This window comes from Macrobrachium nipponense, chromosome 7 (assembly GCF_015104395.2).
Source record: "Macrobrachium nipponense isolate FS-2020 chromosome 7, ASM1510439v2, whole genome shotgun sequence".
Taxonomy (NCBI): Eukaryota; Metazoa; Arthropoda; class Malacostraca; order Decapoda; family Palaemonidae; genus Macrobrachium; species Macrobrachium nipponense.
This window is the reverse complement of record NC_061109.1, coordinates 58449244-58471625: the sequence shown is the minus strand read 5'-3', so window position 1 is coordinate 58471625 and position 22382 is coordinate 58449244. Positions and strand designations below refer to the sequence as shown.

General features: G+C 49.9%; 1 protein-coding gene across 2 annotated transcripts in view; it reads left to right on the top strand.

The window, feature by feature from the left end:
- The window catches only part of LOC135217253 (GTP-binding protein 1-like), a 108904-nt gene that overhangs the window by 7676 nt on the left and 78846 nt on the right, over window positions 1–22382 (top strand). For both annotated transcript variants that reach the window (XM_064252982.1, XM_064252983.1), the window contains exon 5: window positions 20852–20962. In XM_064252982.1, coding sequence (XP_064109052.1) covers window positions 20852–20962 — 111 coding nt within the window. The remainder of the gene's footprint in view (window positions 1–20851; window positions 20963–22382) is intronic.

Below are 22382 nucleotides of genomic sequence, written 5' to 3'. Positions count from 1 at the left end.
TCATCACCTTCTTACTTTGCAGAAACTTCAAATTCATAATTGCAATTTGAAGACAAGGATTGTGGCTCAAAATGCGAGCTATTAAAAGGTAAGAAGTGATTACTAGTGTTCCCCATGCAGTGGAGGGTGTGCGTCTGATCGGCTCTGTCTCGCTCTCAGGCCTAGACCTCTTTCAAGCTCCCAAGCCCAGGGGAGAAGGAAACAGTAAAAAAAAAAAAAAATCGAAAGCTGTAACTGGAGGTTTCAGAGAATTCCCCACCGGTTCAGGCAATACCCCTCGGCAGGTTCTGTAGAGCGTACCAGACTGCCAAGGATAGACCATGAAAAGGCATTCCTTAAAAACAAGGTTTGCGTATCTTCTTCATCTTACATCCGGAAAAGGACGAAAGAATGGTATATGTTTTGATGATCTAGCGCGTTCTTCTGAAAACTAAGAGAACACTGAGCAAGAGCCAGCCAGGAACTTAGGAAGCCGCGTTTCCAGCAAGCTAGCGTGAGCCACGTTCCAACAGCAGCAGCGAGCCGCGTTCCAGAAAACAGACTAGCGTGAGCCGCGTTCCTACAACCAAACGCAAGCCGCGTTCTAGATTTGCGCCAGAAAAACAGACGGCTAGAGCAAGGAGCCTTATAGTACAGTGGCAATCAGAACGATCCTTCCATTGAACGTTTCCGGGCAAGAGGCTCTTTCTAAAAGGGGTCTAGTAGGCGCTCGGAAACTATCAGGGCGCACGGGACCTTCCATGCAAGCGGAACGTTCCAGGAGCGAGTCTCCTTTCTAGCGTGCGGAACATTCCGGCGCGCGGAACTATCCAGGCGCGCGGAAACTATCCAGGCGCGTAGGCGCAAGGCGCAAGGAGCCAGGCGCCAGAATATTCCAAATCTTCTTATGAGAGAGAGGTCAGTCGCGAGGCTCCTCTTTGAGTTTTTAACTTGAGCAACTTTCCTCTGGCAAAGGTGCAAGATGTCGCACAGCGGCCGTCGCGTTTGTCAGAAGGATTCTGATACTAAGAGAAGCCATTTTTTCATTATTCAGAAGACTCCTGTTTGTTCCGACACGGCATACAAACCTTCGGTCCTTTTACAATAGGAAGATACTAGCGGCAGCTGGATAGGTCGTAAGCTTTCGAACAAGGGGTTCGGTAGTTAACTGCTTGTCCGACAGGCGCAGCGCGCGCGACTGGGAGGTAAACAAATCACGTTTTGCTTTCGGCCTCACAGTGGATGGACGTGTGTGTTCGCTCTCTGCCCGCTGCTCGTCGTTTGCTTTCTTGTTTGTTTGTAATTGTGTATGAAAGATTGTAAGTACAGTATTCTCTCTTTTCTATTAATTACGCTCAATTCATTAATGATGGAATCTCCGCGCCTCGCTACCCCAAGGAGACTTTGCCCGGGTACCGAAGGGCGCAAATGTGGGAAATTCAGATCTTTCCCCGAGATAGACCCTCATGTTTTGTGTGCTCGGTGCCGGGGGCGCGAATGCACCCGGGCCGAGCCCTGTGATGTTTGTATGAACTGGTCGGAGGCGCAGTGGACATTGTATGAGGGCAGGAAGAAGCTAAGGCCTGCTAAAGGAGTCGTCGGAAAGCTCTCCCGCGACTCCTTTGTGACGGACATTCGTCTTCTTTCCTGCCGAACCCGCTCAACTTCCACGTCTCGCGCCTTACCCCTTCGGGGGCGGTTGTCTAGGGTCCTTCTCCTCTCCCGATGTGTCGAGTGTGGAGGAGGGCGCTAGATACCCCGACGTAGAGTTGTACTCTGGGTCCTCTATCCGCTCGTCTTCGCGCGAGCGGGTAGAGGATCCTCCTAATCACCCGACTTTTGCCTCCTCAGTGCGGTTGCCGTGAAGGTGATGACCTCGGAACAGGTGTGGGCGTCGTTGGGACTGCAGGCGTGCCGAGTGTCCAGGGGCTGCTCTATCATCTCGCTGGCTCCGTGGCCGGTTACGCACGCTACGGTCACAACCACCACCACGACCCTGACAACACCTGGCTACGCTTGTCACCTCCTCACCGGCTGGTACACCCCAGCACGCGGTCTCTGTGACACCCACAACAATCGGTGCAGGGGCCAGTCGCCGTAACTCGGGGGAGTGTGATGCCGCCACCTGGGTTTGCTGTGTTGCCACGACCGGACTTCATGTGCCCGAAGAGTCGCCCTGGACCTCCCACCGGTGCCGATGATGTCTGTGCCGCTGGTTAGACCATCTGTACCGTCCACACAGCCTGCCGTACCTGCCGTGACCACCGCTGCTGTTCCTGTTCCTGCTCCTGCCGTCTCAGACTGCCGTTCCTGTGATGCTCGCACCTGCTGATGTTGTCCCTGTTCCTGGCGCCGCTGCTCCCGATGCTGGTCTGTTCGGAACAGGTACGTCGGGCCCTGCCCTGCTTCGGCAACAGCAGCCCCGGCTCCGTCCTGGATGACAGATCTGACGTCGGGTCCTGAGGAGGTTGACGAAGAAGAAGAAGAAGAGGAGGAAGGTGTCGTCGTCGTCTTCATCGTCTTCTTCGTCGTCGTCGTCGTCTGCCGCCTCTTCCCCTTCTTCTTCTAAGGCTCCCCCGCCTAAGAAGAAGAAGGTCGCCTCCCCCCCCGTAAGAAGTCTCTTCGCTTCTAAGGGCCCGTCTCGCTCTGGTGAGACGGGGGGTTGGGTTCCGCTGGTCGCCCTGCTCCTTCGGGAGCAGGACCCGTCTCTCTCCCGCAAGGAAGAAGACTACGGGGGCCAGAGGGGTGCCGGCTAACACCGGCACTTCCTCACCTGCTGTTAGTGGTTCGGCCACGGCAGCAGGATCCGTCTCGGGCCGCTCGTTCGCGAGACGGTCGGTAACCGAGTGTACGGTCGCCTACCAGCGACCGTTGCAGCCAGGAACCAGACCTCTGAGTCCGCTCAGCGTCAGGTTCACGGCACGGAGCGGAAGACTGGTGACAGCCGCTCACCGCGACTCTCACCAGACCAGCTCTCGCTCTCACGGCGAGCGGCGGCTACCCGGGGCGGACGTGACGGTCCACGACCGGCCACGGGCTGAGGCTGGGGGGAAGAGGTCCCCCCGTTCGCCGGCACCAGCCACGGCTGGTACCAGCGAACTGACGCACCGTGAGGATATGCACCGGTCTCACCGTGACAGTGGAGCTCGCCGGTGTCCCCTGACCGTCGCTCTCACAGACGATTGCGATCGGGTACGGCGACCAGCACCAGCTCCTCTGACACACGAGGAACCGGGGCCGCTGTTTCTCGGTCCAGCCGTTCTCCACAGCGAGACGGCTCGACTAGGTCTGCAGCTCGATCGACCACCGCGGGTTGGCGATCGCCTGCAGTCCTCCAAGCCCCGCTGTTCTGCCAGTGAGCGTGGAGAGAGCGTCAGGTCTGCCTCTCCCATACCTTCAACTCCTCGGGTTTACACCGGGAGGGGCGAGGTAATTGAGGAGTGATCGTGGGGGTTGGGCGTGCCCCGGCCCTCAGGATCCCGCCACGTCCGTCGTACGTACCAGGCTCGGTTCTCGGACCAGCCAGGTCGTACGCACAGGTGGTTTGGAGGAGACCCAGAGGGGGCTGTCGCTGCTCCTCTCCTTGAGGGAGGAGGGTCTCGGGAGGTACTCCTGTTCGAGGGACTGGACGGTCCGACTCCACAGGATGCTATCACACCCGAGATCCAGAGGAACTTTGCCGAGGTTATTGCGCTGATTCGTCAGCACAACGACCTCGGGGAAGGATCGCCGCTCCCACCATCCGAGCCCACGTCCCGGCTCGAGTCGTTCTGGGGCCCGAAGAGGGAACCCCAGACCGACGGTGGGTTTGCCGCGTTCCGAGCTTGCGGACTCAGTGCTAGACCAGGTTGAATCGCTTGTCTCCGGACAAGACGGTTCGCTCAAGTCTGGCAGGTCGAGCAAGCTGCTTCCACCTCCTCTGCTACGACAGCGGCGGTTTTACGTGCCATCTGAAATAGATCTGTGGTCCCTCACAGTATCTAGGTCGCAGCCAACTCCGGGGAAGTTTAATTTCTCCCGAAGAGGACTCGGCCTTCAGGAGACTTTGCCAGTCTGAAGAGCCATCTCCTTCCTTGCCCAGACGGTGAACCTGTGGGCCAAACCTGGTTCTCCGACGAAGGGACGCTGTCCTTACTCGGGTTTCCAGGGCGGCCGGGCGTGAGGCGGCGTTGGGGCTTCGAAACGGACCTCTACGGAGTTCCACGTCTCTCTTCCCAGGGAGATGGTGGACGCTGCGGTGGACAGACGGCGCACTGAAGACAGTGACCGTCTGGTTCACCAGGCAGTCTCGAAGGCTTCTGGGCAGCCTCGGACTGCGGCCAAGTCTAAGAGCTCGGCTAGCGCTTCTCGGCTGCTAAGACGGTTGCTGCGTCGAAGCCCCGAGGAAAATGACTCTGTCTTCTTCAACTTCTGGCAAGGGGGGCCGTAACCAGCCCTCCTCCCAGCCCTCCTCATCCCCGTGGAGGCTCTGGGAAGAAGTCGAAGAAAGGGGGGAAACGCTAGGGACGGCGTTCCCCCTCACCTGCTGCCGGAAGTGGGGGGGTGCCTGGCCAGCCATTGGGCAACTTGGCAGCGCTACGGCGCCGAGACCTGGATTGTAGATGTCCTTCGGGAGGATATCTATTACCCTTCGAATCTCGGCCACCCCTCACCTCCAACCCGGTCCAACAGCAGTCGTACGTCCCCGGGTCACCGAAGGACGTAGCACTAGACAGGAGATCAAGACCATGCTGAGCAAGAGAGCTGTAGAGATCGTCACGGATCAGTCACCGGGCTTTTACAGTCGACTCTTCCTGTGGAAAAGTCTACGGGAGGCTGGCGCCCGTGATAGATCTCTCTCCCCTGAACCGGTTTGTTCGCCAGCACCGGTTCACGATGGAGACGGCACGCTCAGTGCTCGACTCCATCAGGGGAAGAACGATTTCATGCTTTCAGTGGACTTGAAGGATGCGTATTTCCAAATACCCATTCATCAGTCCTCCAGAAAGTACCTCCGCTTCATCCTCGACGGGACGGTGTACCAGTTCAGGGCACTGTGCTTCGGTCTCTCAACCGCCCCACAGGTGTTCACGCGAGTGTTCACTCTGGTGTCTGCTTGGGCCCATTCGCACGGGATACGTCTGATGAGGTATCTCGACGATTGGTTAGTCCTGGCGAGCTCCCGCTCGCAGTTGCTACAGGACAGGGATCGGCTGCTCGAGTTCTGTCGCGATCTGGGGATCGTTGTGAACTTCGAGAAGTCCGAATCTCGAGCCCAAGCAGAGGATGAAGTACCTGGGTATGCTGATCGACACGGTAGGCAGGGCGAGTCTTCCCCGCGGGACTCGCGGATCAGCAGATTCAGAGAGGCAGCCAACCAGTTCCTGTCTCGGCAGGAAGGAACAGGTAGCTCAGCGATGGCAAGTCGTGATCGGACACCTGTCGTCACTCGAGAAGTTAGTCCCAGGGTCCCTCACGGGCGTCTTCACCGGCTGGTCTCTTCAATGGAGACTAAAGGAGAGTTGGTCACAGGCGACGGATCCCCCAAGCTTTCCAGTGTCACTGACACAGGAGGTGAGGCAGGACCTAGCCTGGTGGCTCGACGACAGGAACCTCTTAAGAGGAGTGCCTCTGCGCACTCCCCCCCCGGACATGCAGCTGTTCTCAGACGCATCGACGAGGGATGGGGCGCACACCTGGAGGAGTTGCTGACTTCAGGAGTGTGGGACGAGAACGACAAGCACCTTCACATCAATGTACTGGAACTCAAGGCAGCGTCCTCGCTCTCCAAGAGTTTCAGGGACCGCTTGATGGGACACTCAGTGGTTGTTGATGTGCGACAACACCACGGTGGTGGCTTACGTAACAAACAGGGGGGCCTAGTGTCTCTCCCGTTGTACCAGTTGCACGGCAGGTGCACGAGTGGGCTCAGGCACACTCATAAGAGCTGTCGGCACGCTACATTTCCAGGGAAGAGGAAATGTAGTAGCAGACACGCTCAGCCGTCGGGGTTATCAAGGTGATAGGGGACCGAATGGTCTCTACACAGGGACGTGGCGGAAAGGCTCTTCGACCTGTGGGGGCGACCAGTCGTGGATCTGTTCGCCACCCGGCACAACAGGAAGCTCCAGGTGTTCTTCTCGGCCGTGCCGGACCCATGGGCAGCTGCAGAGGACGCTCTTCAACACCCGTGGGACAACCTCTTCGTCTATGCCTTTCCCCCCCGTTCAGCCTGATTCGCAAGGTGATCAGTCGAGCGCTGGTCACCCCGAATCTCAGGATGATCCTGGTGGCTCCCAAATGGCCACAGGCCATTTGGTATCCGGACCTGCTGGCTCTTCTCGCAGGAGAACCGAGAGAGATTCCCCTTGGCACAACCTTCTCGCACAGCCACGTCGAGCGGTTAACACCGAGCAGTCCAGTCCCTACGTCTTCACGGCTGGCTGTTATCCACCATCTCTTGCGACGAGAGGCTTTTCTCGTAGCGCAGCAACAGAGATGGATGGAAACGTCCGTCAGTCCTCTGCAGCTGTGTACCAGGGGAAGTGGGCCGTCTTCCTGTGGTTGGTGTCGTAGACGGGGGTCTATCTCCTCTCAGAGCACTCTTCAGCAGGTAGCGGAATTTCCTCGTTTTTCTTCGCCGAGAGAAGCTCCTATCAGTCCCCACAGTGAAAGGATACAGAGCCGCCTTGGCGCTCGTCCTGAAAACTGAGGGGGTTGGACATCTCGAACTCGTTCGAGATCTCCTTGCTGATGAGGAGCTTCGAGAGGTCTTGCCCACCCAGGGAACTCAGGCCCCTGCGTGGGACGTGACTCTCGTCCTTAGGAGTCTGACTCGAACACCGTTCGAGCCACTCCGAGAGTCGTCAGACAGGGATCTGACCCTCAAGACCCTCTTCTTGCTGGCCCTGGCATCGGCGAAGAGAGTAGGGGAACTTCATGGTCTTTCCTATGATGTACGACACTCCAGGGGATAGGGATCCGTGACGCTCGATTTCGTCCCGAACTTCGTTGCGAAGACTCAGAAACCGTCAGTCCCTGATGACAGGTTCGAGTCATTCACGATTCCCTCCCTATTGGACTTCACCGATAATGATGCGGATGAGATGCTGCTTTGTCCTGTGAGGGCGCTACGGCGCTATCTGAAGAGAACTCGTCACCTCAGGCCTGAGTGTCGACGCCTCTTCGTTAGCACCGGGTCACCAAGAAAGAAGAATACCAAGAACCACTTTTCATTCTGGCTGCGTAGTCATCAGGAGGGCGTATGAGGCTGATGGTAGTGACGACATCCGTACGTCCCGTCCGAGAGCTCACGAAGTCAGAAGTATTGGCCCCCTCGTTGGCGTTTCGCAAGAACTTCTCCGTCTTGGCGCAGGTCCTGAAGGCAGGGGTCTGGTCTAACAGACTACCTTTACGTCCTTCTACCTTCGGGATATTGCCCACAGGTCCTTGGATACCTTTTCCTTGGGACCCGTGGTGGCTGCTCAACAAGTGTGTAGCTAACCCAGACCCTCGCAGGCTGAACAGCATCGAGTCCTGGTGTGACTGTGTGGATGGATGTGAGTGAGTGAGTGACTGGCTCTCTCTTCCCATCTTTTCCTTCCCCTCTACCTGTGGGCAGAGGGCCATGGTCGTCACTACGCTGGATGAGGACGAGATGCAGGTGAGCTATATGACAGAGCCCATCCTATCCCTTTCACTAGGGATAGGAGCAGAATATCCACCACTTCCCTTCTACAAGGGGGGGAAGTGGATGCCTACAAGAGTCAAACCCATGACTTTATATTTGCTCCTGTACAGGAACAAGTTCTTCATTGCTGGTACTAAGAGATGCGCATGCCCCTCTCTTAGTACTCGGTCCAGAGGTCTGACCATTGATCCTGCGGTGCACACCCCGATCATCGGACAGAGGCTTGGATCCCTCCCTCGCTCTTACGACCAGGGAAGCTTCCAAGGTAGGGCGAACACAGTCTGTTCACAAAAGACTCAGATTCCACCCACCAAGAAGTGAGTCTTCCTATTGTAAAAGGACCGAAGGTTTGTATGCCGTGTCGGAACAAATGACAATTTGTCCAAAAATTGCATTTTTCCTAACTATACAAACCTGAGGTCTACACATAGCCCCACCTCATGCCACCCCTCACTCTGCAGTTTTTGCTTGGGCCAAAGCAAAAGTGATTTGTTTACCTCCCAGTCGCGTCGCGCGCGCCTGTCGGACAAGCAGTTAACTACCGAACCCCTTGTTCGAAAGCTTACGACCATCCAGCTGCGCTAGTATCTTCCTATTGTAAAAGGACCTCAGGTTTGTATAGTTAGGAAAAATGCAATTTGGACAAATTGTCATGTTTGGCAGTTCCTCTCAATGCGGACTCTCTCCTTCATTCATGCTCTTCCCTCGTTTATGAAGAGGCAAGAGCTTTGGGAGTTTTTCTTATAAGAATCTCATCGACGTTTGGGTATGATGGCGGATAGGAAATATCTACTTCCTTCTGTAAACCCTACAGATGAACAGGAATTCTGTCTCTTCGCGATTTATGAGGAAATCACGAAGATTTAAAGAGTTCCTGGATTAATTCCTCCCTCAAAAGGAGATATATATACTCTTTCTATCGTTCTATTAACGAAAAGAACGAAGACAGTAAAAATTTTCCTTTCTCTGTCTGCCTCGGCAGGGAAAGAAGGTAGTAGAGTATCTGCTGTATGAGAATACGATACGGCAAATCACACATACCGTAGTTAGTTACTTCTTTGCAGAGCAACTCAATTACCAGTATCCTTCCAGGAATTTCCTAGGAAGGACTACGCTTAAAGGGATTGTTAAGACAACACCTACTTAGCTTCTAGATTTATCGAAGTCTTGTTTCGCTTAAATATGCATTAATAAGAACTTCCTGAAGTTCGATAATAATTTTATAAGATTCCTTTATTTAATGGAGTAGCTGGCAACTCTGGAAGAGTAAGGCCAGACGGCTAACGGAGACTGCTATCGCGCCTTAGAGACCAACGCAGTAACATGTAGGTTGCGGTCATGAGTGGTGGTACATGTCTCTCTCCTGCGGGATGGAATAATACCTAACCGTGTCTCTCCCCTACAATCGCGGTTTTAGCCTCGGATTGAGGGGATAGTTAAGCAAACATAAATAAAATAATTTTCTGCCTTTTGCTAAGAAGCTTTCAATAAGAAAGATATTACAACATTTCAATGCTGTTTACCGTATGTAACATTATTAAAGGATTCTAACGCAGCGGAACTCTATATTATATGATGCTCTCATGCTTACGAAAGCATGGCTTATTAGAGTACATGCTTAGTGAGAAGATGAATGTAGTAGAAGAGAATTCACTTTAAGACTACGGTATGGTCAAGTCTCATGCACATACCGAGGTTAACTACAGAATTCCTAGTATCCTTACAAAGGTTTCCTAGATTAATGCTGTTTACCACAATGTGACAGTATTATAAAGGATTCTAATACGGCAGAGCACGATATAATACAATTCTCTCATCCTTTCGAGAAACGCACACAACCTTTTAGATCGGATATTGCTCAAGAGAAGATGGGGTGAGTCGGATGGGAAACATTCTCTTAGTGGCAGAAGTTGTTTCCCTGAATGGCCTATACTACGTATATCAAAGTTTTTTCCTACTAAGAACGGAATTAACACGTGAATGATGTCGGGTACCATAAAGGCACAGATGTTCTGGCACATAACCTTAAAAGAACTAGAAGGAAGCGCCAGCCTGGCGCAAGGCGTCAGAAGTGCCAGCCTGGCGCAATGCGCCAGAAGCACCATCCAAGATATTTTCTCGTTTTAGCGTGTTATTAACCTAAGAGTCCAGTAGTGGTTGGTTTGGTGTTTGCTTCTCACCTCGGTGGTCGCGGGTTCGATTCTCGGCCATTCCATTGAGGAGTGAGAGCTGTGGATTTCTGGTGATAGAAGTTCACTCTCGACGTGGTTCGGAAGTCACGTAAAAACACTATACAAACAAACAAACAAACCAGTAGCCTCTCGGAGGCTCGGTAACGGCAAGATTCGTTCCTGATTTCGTTACCCATTTAATCGGAAAGGGGTCGCTTACAAGAAATGATGAAATGATTTATTTTAATCACTTAGGCCAATTCCACGACTCTCTCATATCGCAAAGAGCATCGAGAATCTCTTGTTTGTTCATGAAACTTACTTGGCAGATATATATACTATAGCTGTATTCTCCGAAGTCCGACAGAATTTCAAAACTCGCGGCACACGCAGTGGGCGGCCAGGTGGTAGTACCCATTCCCGCCGCTGGGAGGCGGATATCAGGAACCATTCCCATTTTCTATTCATTATTTTTTCTGTCGCCGGTCGGTAAACACCTTTTTACAGCCCTCCGCCCAGGATTTTTGGATTTGACTCGTTATAAGTATCTGGATTGACTTTTGGTTTTGACTCTGGATTGTTGGATTGGCATACGCGATAGTGGACTGTTTTTGGATTTTGGATTGGCTTTTCTATGAACGTGATGTCGGGATCAAGTTCAGTGAGCTTCAGAGTGTGTGTGAGAAGTGATTGCAAGGTGAGGCTACCGAAATCATCGGTAGACCCCCACACAGTATGTATGGGGTGTAGGGGGCATGTTTGTTTGCTGGTTGATCGTTGCATTGAATGCAAAAGTTTGACTGAGGATGAATGGAAGGTGTATGAATCCTATCGGCGTAAGTTGGAGTGCGATAGGATCAGGAGGTCTTCTCCAAGAGCGGTTCTAACGAAAGGTAAGGGAAGTAACATTTCTCCTATTTTAAACACCAGTAGAATTTGCTTCACCTAATCCTGTGTTGTTGCCTGAGGGCCCTAGTTCTGTGTCTGGAGAAGGTATGCCCTTTCTCTGATTCTAGAGTCATTACGCACTCTAGAGTCCAAAGTGTTGGCCCTTGAAAACGGCTCGAGTAAAGTGTGTGATCGTGCCCCTAGTGTTGTGGAGGGGGCGTCAGATCGGCCCCATAATGCCTCTAGGTCTAGACCTCTGTCGGACTCCCAGAACTCAGGGAGTGGGCATGTCGAAAGCCGCAAGAGGGTTACGGGGGCTCCCCCACGATCTGGCGTCCCTTCGGCAGGACCTGTTGCTACTTCCCAGGCTGCCAAGGAGCGTGCTCAGGCTCGCATCCTTAAGGACTGTTTTTCGTCCTCCGAGGCGCCCTCCCCGCGCAAGGGGTGGAGCGCTCGGAGTGACTCGCGTCCGTTGAAAAGGACTTTTCCTAGGGAGGACGCTTTACGTCCCCTCTCTCCGCTCTCGTTGCGGTCTTCGCCTGCGTCGATGACGCATTTCCTCCACAGAAGAGAGGTAGGACGTCGTCCGAGGACGACGCTGAGAAGCGCTTCTCTCGCGCCTCGGAGAGGCAGGTTGCTGTACCTGTGAGAAGGAAGGAGGCGTCCCCCTGCCCCTCGTCTTCTCGCAGGCGCAGCCCTTCACCTCCTCTCGGTTCTTCACCAACGAAGAGTATTCTTGCGTCGCTTCAAGACCAATTGTCGGCCTTAATGGCTCGGAAGACTCGCCCAGCAGCAGTTGAGCCTAAACGAAGGAAGGACGCTAGACTGCCTGTCAAGAGGACGAGGCAGTCTCCTTCTCCGTCTCCTCGTCGTCTCTGTCTCCGCCCGCACGTCAGGACGCCTTTGAGGACGCTCGACAGGACGCCTTGGAGGACGCTTTTGAAGACGCCTCGGCAGGACGCTTTTGAAGACGCTCGTCGGGATGTTTTGCTTGAAGCTTTGCCTGTTGGAGAAGGCTTTCGAGAGCGCTCAGAAGGACCGTTTGAAAAGCGAAAGCTGGACGCTTGAGCGTGAAACGTAAGACGCTCCTCGAGAGAGACTAAGAGTAACCTCTCTTGACGCGCAGCGCGGTCAGGACGCTCTTCGTGTTCGAGCTCTAAAAGATCGACAGAAGGTCGTCGCTTTGAAGAGGCTGATATTAGTCATCCTCGAAAGCCTTTGTTGAAGGCTAGACCCGTTGGGCGCACGCCCTCTCCAGAGGTTCAATCTCCTTTGCCTCTTCGGGAGGAAGGAGAGCTTAGTAGTCCGGCGGACTCAGTGGAGGAAGAACAGCCGTCAGTTTCATCGGTTTCCGACTACAAGGTGCTGGTTCGTCTTTTACGTTCTTTTGTTTGGTGAGAAGTTCCAGCCTGCAGCTCCTAAGTCTCCTCCCTCTCAGTTTTCGTCTTCGAAGTCGGGCAAGGTTTCGGAAGTGGTGAGATGAAGACTTCCTTGTCCACTAAGAGAGCATTCAAGAAATTGCAGGATTGGATGGAACGTCGGAAGGATCAGGGCAAGTCGACTTTCGCCTTCCTCCTTCAAGAACTCAGTGGGAAAGGCGGCATTTGGTATGAGACCAAAGCTGAAGTAGGAGTTAAGATCCCGTCTTCTTCCCAAGGGACTTTGCTAGTCTGGTAGACGCCCAGAAGAGATCCCTTTTATCGTCCGCTAAGATTTCATGGACACCAACGGAGATCGACCATCACATGAAAGGTCTGTTAAAGACTCTGGAAGTCTTTTACTTTCCTAGACTGGTGCCTAGGAGTCCTGGATCTCAATCTAGGAGTCCTGATTCTTTGAGTCTGGGGGAGCTGTCCAATGTGTGTCATGCATGGACAAAGGCCGTCAGGGATGGTTCGGAAGAGTTAGTGTTCTCATTTCGGCACTGCTTTCCTCAAGAAGAGAGCGCTTTTCTGCAATTTTACAGCGAGGTCTGTTTCTGCATCGCAGAAAGCAGAGCTCTCTTTGCACCTCTTTCGAGCCATCTCTTCCCCCCAGGCTATGGTAAGGGACCTGGCAGTGAGCCTACAAGAGAAGGCTACCCAGGATCTCTTGGCCCAGTCTTCAAGACGTCCCGCAGTCCCTACCACGTCGTCGTCTGGACGACCTCCTAGGAAGGTTTAAACCCTTTCGTAGCGCTCCTCCCTGAGAAGCTGCTCCTCGAGGGAGAGGGACTTGCAAGAGGAAGAGGTTCCTTCAAACCTAAATCCTCTAAGTGAGAAGAAAGTCCTTCAGATGCCTGTCGGAGCCAGGCTAAAGTTCTTTTGCTGGGTGCGTTGGAGAGAGATAGATACAGATGCGTGGTCCCTCAAGATAGTGGAACAGGGGTACAAGATCCCCTTTGTGGGACACTCCTCCTCTTTCTACGACTCCCAGAGATCTTTCCCCGTCGTATCAAGGGGAGAAACATCAAGTTCTTTTAGATCTTTTGGATCAAATGATCATGAAAAGAGCGGTGGAGCAGGTCTTAGACCTGGGGTCACCAGGATACTACAACAGACTTTTCCTGGTACCAAAGCAGTCGTCGGGTGTGGCGTCCAGTCTTGGACGTAAGCAGCCTGAATCTTTTTCGTAGAGGAAAAAATTCAAGATGGAAACACCTCAGTCGGTTCTAGGAGCCTTAAGACCGGGCGACTGGATGGTGTCCTTGGACCTACAGACGCATACTTTCACGTGCCTATCCACCCTCTTTCAAGAAATTTCTGAGGTTTATGCTAAGGGGACAAAGTTTGGCAATTCCGAGCTCTTTGTTTCGGTTTAAGCACGGCTCCGATGGTATTTACCATGCTCATGAAAAACGTAGCGAGATGGTTACATTCTGCAGGAATAAGAGTGTCCCTGTATCTCGACGATTGGCTGATCAGAGCATCGTCAGAAGAAAGGTGTCTGAAGGACCTTCACTTCACTTTGGCCTTGGGGCGAAGTCCCTGGGACTTCTGGTCAACCTCGAAAAGTCGCATCTGACCCCAACACAGTCCATCGTGTATCTGGGGATTCAGATGATTCAGTGGCTTTTCGAGCGTTTCCGTCCCAGGAACGACAGCTGCAAGGCTTAGAGAGAGTTTCGGCCTTCCTGGGGAAGGAAGCTTGCTCGGCGAGGGAATGGATGAGTCTGCTGGGAACATTTCCTCGCTGGAAAAGTTTGTTTCCCTGGAAGACTACACCTCAGACCTCTCCAGTTTTTCTTAGCAGACGAATGGAGAGTCAGAGAGGATCTGAATGCGACCCTTTTCATCACCCAAATCGGTGAAGGACCATCTAAGATGGGGTGGTTAGATCCTCGGAAGTTTCGAGAGGGGTTGTCCCTAAAGCTTCTGGAGCCCAGACCTAGTGTTGTTTTCCGACGCCTCGGTGTCGGGATGGGGCAGCAACACTGGGAGGGAGGGAAGTGTCAGGCACCTGGAGGGGGGAACAGGTGTCCTGGCACATCAATGTAAAGGAACTAGCGGCGGTTTTTCTGGCGCTACAGTTCTTCCAACAAAAGGTTGCAGAGAAAGTAGTCCAATCAACTCGGACAACACCACAGCCCTTGCGTACCTAAAGAAGCAGGGAGGTACACACTCCCGTCCTCTTTTTTATTTAGCGAGGGAGATTCTGCTGTAGGGCAGATGCGAGACGGATAGGATCCTGACGAGATTTATCGCAGGAGTCCAGAACGTCAGAGCAGACCTTCTCAGCCGACAAGATCAGATCCTGCCGACGGAATGGACGTTGCACCAGGACGTCTGTCGAGAGCTCTGGAGACTGTGGGGGTGTGTTTCCGTTAGTCGACCTATTTGCGACGTCGAGAACAAAGAGGTTGCCTCTTTATTGCTCCCCTGTGCTGGATCCGGGAGCAGTCGCGATAGACGCTCTGCTCTGGGACTGGACGAACCTGGACTTGTATGCCTTCCCGCCATTCAAGATCATGGGGGAAGTAGTAAGGAAGTTCACGGCATCGGAGGGGACGAGGTTGACCCTGATCGCCCCGATGTGGCCCGCGAAAGAATGGTTTCACGGAGGTAATGTCATTCATCATAGACTTTCCGAGGACGTTGCCCTGGAGGAAAGATCTACTCAGACAGCCCCACTTCGCAAGATATCACCGAAACCTCTCCGCTCTGGGTCTGACTGCGTTCAGACTATCGAAAAGCTGGCCAGAGCGAGAGGTTTTTCTAAAGCAGCTGCAAAGGCGATCGCCCAATGCTAGGAGAACGTCCTCGAGAGCTGTTTACCAGTCGAAGTGGGCTTCCTTCAGGGCATGGTGTAGAAAGAGGGAATTTCCTCTTCCCACTACCTCTGTGAGCCAGATAGCCGATTTCCTGCTATTTTAAGAAATGTACAGAAGCTGGCTGTCCCGACCATCAAGGGATATAAGAGTATGCTGTCGGCAGTCTTCCGACACAGAGGACTAGACCTGTCTGATAACAGGGATCTTCACGATCTCCTGAGATCATTTGAGACATCCAAGATACCTCAGGCGAGGCCTCCTTCTTGGAACTTGGATTTAGTCCTTAGACTGTTAATGTCGAGTCCTTTCGAACCTCTACTACATGAAGCGTCTCTTAGGAACTTGACTAAGAAGGCTCTTTTCCTAACTGCTCTGGCGACGGCGAAGAGAGTTAGCGAAATTCAGGCCATTTGTAAGAGAGTGGGCTTCAAAGGGGACAATGCTGTCTGCTCTTTGAGTCCCACTTTCTTAGCAAAGAATGAAAACCCGTCGAACCCTTGGCCAAGGAGCTTTGAAATCAAGGGTATGACAAGCCTTGTGGGCCAAGAACCTGAGAGAGTCCTGTGCCCTGTCAGGCTCTTAAGTTTTATGTCCACAAGACTAAAGAAGTACTAGGTCCCTCAGATAATCTCTGGTGTTCGGTTAAACGACCCGATATACCATTATCCAAGAACGCTTTGGTGTTCTTTCTGAGGGACGTCATTAAAGAGGCTCATTCGTCTTCCACACAGATCGATTTGAGCCTCTTGAGAGTGAAAGCTCACGAGGTCAGAGCTGTCGCAACCTCGCTTGCCTTCCAAAGGAACATGTCGATCAAGGAATCCTTGACGCCCCTTTTGGAGGAGCAATTCAGTATTCGCCTCACACTACTGAGAGATTGTTTGAGGAACGATATACGAGGATGTTGTTCTCTTGGGCATACGTTTCTGCAGACACAGTCTTGGGGGCTGAAGGTAGCTCTCTCCCTATCCCTTAGTTAGGTTTAGGTAGTTTTAGTTGTTGTGTTTTTTGGTTGTGGTGAGGCTTTGGTGAAGACCTCCCATCTCTTAGCTTAGTGTTCAGGGGGTCTTGGATAGTTGGTCAGGTGGTGGTCAGTTGCTTCGTTGCCCTCATTTGTATGGCTCTATGCTCTTGTCACATTGAGGTCACGTCCCCCGTTGACAGAGCATCCAGAGCGCACCAGCACTACAGGTCTCCACCTGGCTGGCAACTCTGATTAAGCACAAGCAGGCTGAAGTGACAGTAATCACAGAGTCTACTTGCTAACAGGTGAGGAACCAAGGTGTATATCATCTACTTAATTTAAGTTTCCTACAAATCCTATTCTGTCTCTTCCCACCATCCGAAGGTGGGATTCAGCTATATATATATCTGCCAAGTAAGTTTCATGAACAAAATGTTATTGTTATAATATGTACAATTAAGTTTGTTCATACTTACCTGGCAGATATATATAATTAAGTGCCCACCCACCTCCCCTCAGGAGACAGTGGCACTGATAAAATATGAATAGAAAATGGGAAATGGTTCCTGATATCCCCAACCTCCCAGCGGCGGGAATGGGTACTACCACCTGGCCGCCCACTGCGTGTGCCGCGAGTTTTGAAATTCTGTCGGACTTCGGAGAATACAGCTATATATATATCTGCAGGTAAGTATGAACAAACTTAATTGTATTATAACAATAACATTTTCACCCCTGTTCGCGTTAACAAAAGAGAATCTATTTGGGAACAGACACGGAACGTAACCGATCCTTAAGAGGTTCGATGCAAGATTTTGCAGTCCGTGAGAACCTTCTCGATCGAAGATAATAACTGTTTAACGTATGTCTAACATATATTGAAAAGAGTTTTGAGAAACCTGCGGAAAGTCTTCTTCATAGATCTCTTCGCAAGCTAGAAGACGAACAGGCTTCCTATAGACTGCTTCCTTTTCCTCGAACCAAGAGAGGTAGCAATATACGACATCTTTAATTTAAAGAAGGGAATAAACTTAGTCTTTTTTTCCCTTTCCCCTAGTTATAAATTCTTAACAGATATTAAGATAAATGGGTCAAGGAAGAGAGGATGAATGCCTCATTTTTGGCCTTAGAGGAGTTGGATTCACAGAGTCACGTTCTTCTCACAGCTGTTTCGTAAGGCTTTTCCAAGAGTATCTGGATATCTATCAGAATCTATTATAAATAGACCTGAAAAACCTCTCCACTCTGAGTCTGTCCGCGTGCAGACTGACCAGAGTGGACATGAATGAGAGGATTTTTCAAGGTAAATGACAATAGTCATGGCTAAGACATAGAATTGCTGCAGATCGTGCTAGATGGAATGAGGCAAACTGTCCTTTTCGATACCTCTGTGAACCACATAGCGAGGTTCTTTCTTTCACTTTCAGAGGGAAGAATCACCTAGGTATATATCTGCTATCAAAGAACGCAGTAAAAGGCTATACTCTGTCTCTACAGGGGAAGATTAGAGATAATCAGAAGATTAAGATCTTCGGTATCTTATATCGATACCGCAATACGACAAGAGTAGGATATCATGTAATTCGAATGGATCTTTTTGTGGCCACAGATTCCGTGTTCGACAAAATGGAAAACTGCTCTCATCAAACTTCTTTGAGAAAGTTTATGAAGGAATTCTTTGTTTTCTCTTAGCCCTAAACGACCAAGAAGACAAGTGAATTTTTGTGCATTGGAATCTCGCATCAGATTCAATGGAGACTCGGCAATGGGTTCTTGCCAGCATAGTATGTCTGCAAAGAACTAAAACCCTCTATTCTGACGCAACACTTTCAGATAGAAGTTTCGTTGCCCAGGCAGGGTACTTACTTTTTCATCTACAGAGAAGAGATGGTTTAAAACGTTTGCCTACAGAGTCTTCGGGGTGCGATGAGGGTTCGAAATGCTTCCCAGAAGGTATTCAGAAGGATACAATAAGAGCTAGAAATCAGGTTCCGCCCAATTTCAGCTCGGAGTCTCCTTCGACTTCCAGACTCCTTCCCTTCCTTCGGGCAAGGAGAGGGAAGATTCTGCAACGAGGAACCTCATCAACATGTAAGAAGAGATCTCGTTAGCAAAGGAAGTATTCACGAAGGATCCTCCTCGGAGGAAGACTCTTCTCTCTCGTATTGTTTAGTTAGATATCCTGTCATCTACTGGATGTAGCTGACTACAATCACCTCCCCTTGCCAGGGGCCAAAAGCTCAAAGGGGAAGAATTTCTTCCACCCTTCTCCAGTCTCCTGATAGACTATGTGGTTGTTTCAGGACTCTCGGACAATGTAGCGCCAGCCAGGCGCCAAATGCCAATACAGGCGAAAAAACGCCAGAGGCGGACAGTTCCAAGGAACTCTGTCATGGTCGGATACTGAGAAGGATGAGTGCCTCCAACCTGGCGCAAATGCCAGAGGCGAACAATGGACAGATATAAGAGTGTCCGATGTGGAATATCGCCAGACAGCCTAGAGACTCTTCCAAGCTCGAAGCTCCAGCAAGTGTGGAGGAGCCAAGCCAGGCGCGAGGCGCCAGCCAGGCTCTAGGAGCCAGCCAGGCTCTAGAAGCCAGCCAGGCGCCATCCAGGTGCCAGGCTCCTTCAAGGCTAGGCTCCAGTCAGGATTGAGGATCCATCCAGGCGCAAGGCTCCTTTCCAGTAAAGAGAAACCTAAAGCTCTGTCATGTAAGAGGGCTAGTCCCCATTGATATGATACAGGTAAGGCTCTGCCATGTAAGTGGGTCAGCCCCCATTGGCACGATCCGAGAAGGCTCTGTCGTGTAAGCGGGCTAGCCCCCATTGACATGATCCAGAAGGGTTTGTCGTCATAGGTCCCTACCTCGCTGAAACTCTTGAGGCATGCAGACTCATAGACAGTAATCATGAAGTCTTCTGCCAATCTCCGAGGCGCAAGGCGCCAGCCAGACGCAAGGCTCCAGCCAGGCGCGCGAGGCGCTTGCCAGGATGGGAGGAGCCAATCAGGCGCCAGCCAGGCGCGAGGCGCCATCCAGGCGCGAGGCTCCAGCCAGGCTCTAGGCGCCATTCAGGTGCAAGGCTCCAGCCAGGCGGGAGGCGCTAGACAGGCACTAGGCGCCTGCCAGGCACGAAGCGCTAGCCAGGCTCCAGGCTTCACCCAGAAGAGATCTATATCAAAGAATGCCCTGGCCTTCTTTGAGACAATGTGATCTCCTAAGCACTTGACAAGTGCATTGATGATTCCTTCAAACAGCTGAGAATTAAAAGCGCATGAAGTGCGAGCTTTTCCGAATTCTTGTTCTTTCCTTAACAATATGTCATAAAGGACATATTAGCTGTTCCACATAAAAACGGGGAGAAAAAAACCATGCAAACCTTCTTTTGGTTGTTGCCAACTTCCCATATCCGAAGGATGTCAAGATAACCTACGAGAGATCCTTCTCTCTTGGTTGATACGTCTGCGGATACATTGCTGGGATAGGGAGCCGATACTGATCCTTAACTAGTGAGTTAAATTTTATTTAACGTCGTGTTTTTTCTTTGGGTTGTTTGAAAGGAGTTTGGGGATAACTCTTTTCAACTTAAGCACTAACCCTCGTGTTAGGATCAGGTGATCGGGATCGGTGTTGTGCTCCTTAATTATGCCACTAGGCATAGGCATATTGTCATGTAAGAGGCTCTGTCGAGTAAATGGATAAGACCCCATCGACAGACCCACAAGAACTCTTAGCCATAGGTCACATCCTCGCTGAGGCTCTTGAGGCGAAGCAGATTCCTAGGCATTAGCCATGGAATCTTCCGCCTGAACAAGTAGGAACCAAGGTTTTATTTATTTATTACCTACAACGTATGTTGTTTACCTGTCTATTCAGTAAATAGTTGTCTCTTACCCACCACCAAGGGTGTCAATCAGCTAAGTATATATCTGCCGGGGAAGTTGCATGTACAAAAATGATATTGTTAGAATACAATAAAGTTTTGTACATACTTACCCGGCAGATATATACGATGAATGGCCCACCCAGCCTCCCCTCAGGAGACAGGTGGAAGAGAAAATCTGGTTCTAGAACAGGAATGGTTCCTATTCCTGCCACCCAGCGGCAGGGGGATAGATCACCTAACCTACCTGCAGCGTGTGCCGCGAAATTCGAATTTCTGTCGGACGTCAGAGACATAAGCTAAGTATATATCTGCCGGGTAAGTATGTACAAAACTTTATTGTATTCTAACAATATCATTTTTAGTGTTTGAAGTGTATAGAAGAATAAACTTGGAAGAGGGGAAGGAGTGGTAACCTGGAAGTTGTAAGATATTTCTGTTACCATGGAAACATACTGGAATTGTAAAGTAATTATTGAGAAAGCAGTAAGAGTAATAACAGCCAGGATAAAGTAGATGGACTTCTGTTAAACAGAAGAATCCTATCACTAAACAGTAGTATTATAATGTTATTATGTATAAGATCTTTACGGTACAGAGATGTGGGCACTTTAAAAAAAATGGAGGAATTTTTTTAACTTTCTGATGGCAAAAGAGGTGACACGTCAGTTAGCTGGAAAGATCTTGTTGCATATGAGGAAGACGCTGAAAAATAGACAGCTTTCAAAGAGAGAGATAGTTTAGGGATGTGATGATAATTGGGGGAAAAGTAGCAATTAATCAGAAAAGTATGAAATATGGAAGTAGCAGGAAGACCACTAGGATGTCACATAATATCATTGATCCAATATATCAGATAGGAATAAAGGTATAAATTGTGCAAGGAAAAGTCTACCACATTGGTAGTGAATTTTATTGGATTATAGAGATGTTTGCACTGATATTTGTTTTTCAGATCATGCATAATTACAAAATATTGTTTCATACCTAAAATAGAGCAGTGTTTTCAAGTTGCTTACTATTGCTTACACTCAATTTCGTCCTTCAAGGTATTCCGAGAGGGTCGTACTAAGGCTGTAGGTCGGGTATTGGAGGTCATTCCCAAAATGGCATCATTACAGCACCAGAAGAATCATAAAATTATGAAGATGGTGAAACAGGTAAGAATACTTATACTTTTCTTTAAATTGTTTTAAGTAACATGTGGCTTTTTTTTTTTTACTGACTGCTCGTTCATTCATGTTGTAAATAATGTTTATTTTCCCTGTGCTTTTAAGTGGTGTTTGGAATGGATTCCAGTCACATCAGCTCCATCTTTTCAACCTAATAATAATAATTTCAGTACAAACCTAACCTAACCTAATGTGCAAAATATTAGGGGCTGCGGTAATGAGTGTTTTGGGAGTTGCATGGGTCTATCATCTGAGTCTTCAGGAGCCACTGCCTTCCTTTGCCAAGTCCCACTTGGCTGGAGAGAGGGCTGTTTTGCCCCCTGGTACGTATAGGACTGGGTGCGCAAGTGCAGTGGCCTATCCTGTGCCGTACGTTGCATTAGTGACTTTTGAACCTGTAAAGTGATTAATCATCTGATTATGGGGTTAATATGATCTATTCATCTATAAACAAAATTATTCACTTTACACAAACAGTTTTCTTAATTGTTCTGCCAAACATGGATAAATCAATTATAAAGGCTTAGATAATAAAGTTAATAATGGAAGGTCATTTTGTAAAATAATGATTGCCAAACAGGATATATGTGAACAGTGTTCTGAATCATAATTACTGTTGTAAGAAATAAAATTGCCACCCCTAGCAGTTTTACTCAGAAGGTACAGATCTTGAATAAGGATGAGTGTAGTAAAGACTGATGTTACCCTTTGGTACCATCAAGCAGGAGAAGACAAAATCTTGCATTGAAGGTTATGTGGGGAGAATCCTTCATGTCTTGGAGAGTCAGATGACTACCCTTGTTCCTCCAAGATCTTCATGTCTCTGAGAGAGGTGGATGACAACTAATTTTTTTTATTTCATTCTATTTTTAAATTGTATTAATTGTTCTTAGGCCCTTGAATTCAATATTCACAATCCCATAGGTAATGGGTGTTGTGGTTTTGTATCAGTGCCAGTATCATTGAGCAGCTGTGTTGATCTACTCACTCTTTGGTGTATGGATGATGATGTTCAGCAGGTGAGAACATAGACCAAATCAAATACATCAGCAACCTTGAAGCTATTCAAAGACTACACAGCATGAAAAGAAGTCTGTCAGACCACCTTTAAGATCATGAGGCATACAACAGATGCAGCTTAGACTCATCCTCTGTGTTTCAGACAGATTTTCTTATCCATACATCCATTCATTATTTTCAAGATATATCATTCAAGACAGTATAATTACCAAGTATTTTTAGGGTTTTTAGTGTCTTTACATATATTAAAAGCATGTTCTATATAAACTTGTTTATTTTTGTGCCAGTATTGCATTGTTGCCCCTTGTCCAAGAAGGGTGGTATGGTTGTAACTTACTACAATTCTTGTGGATTTGTATTGTCATGTACATATTGTAAACTAACACTT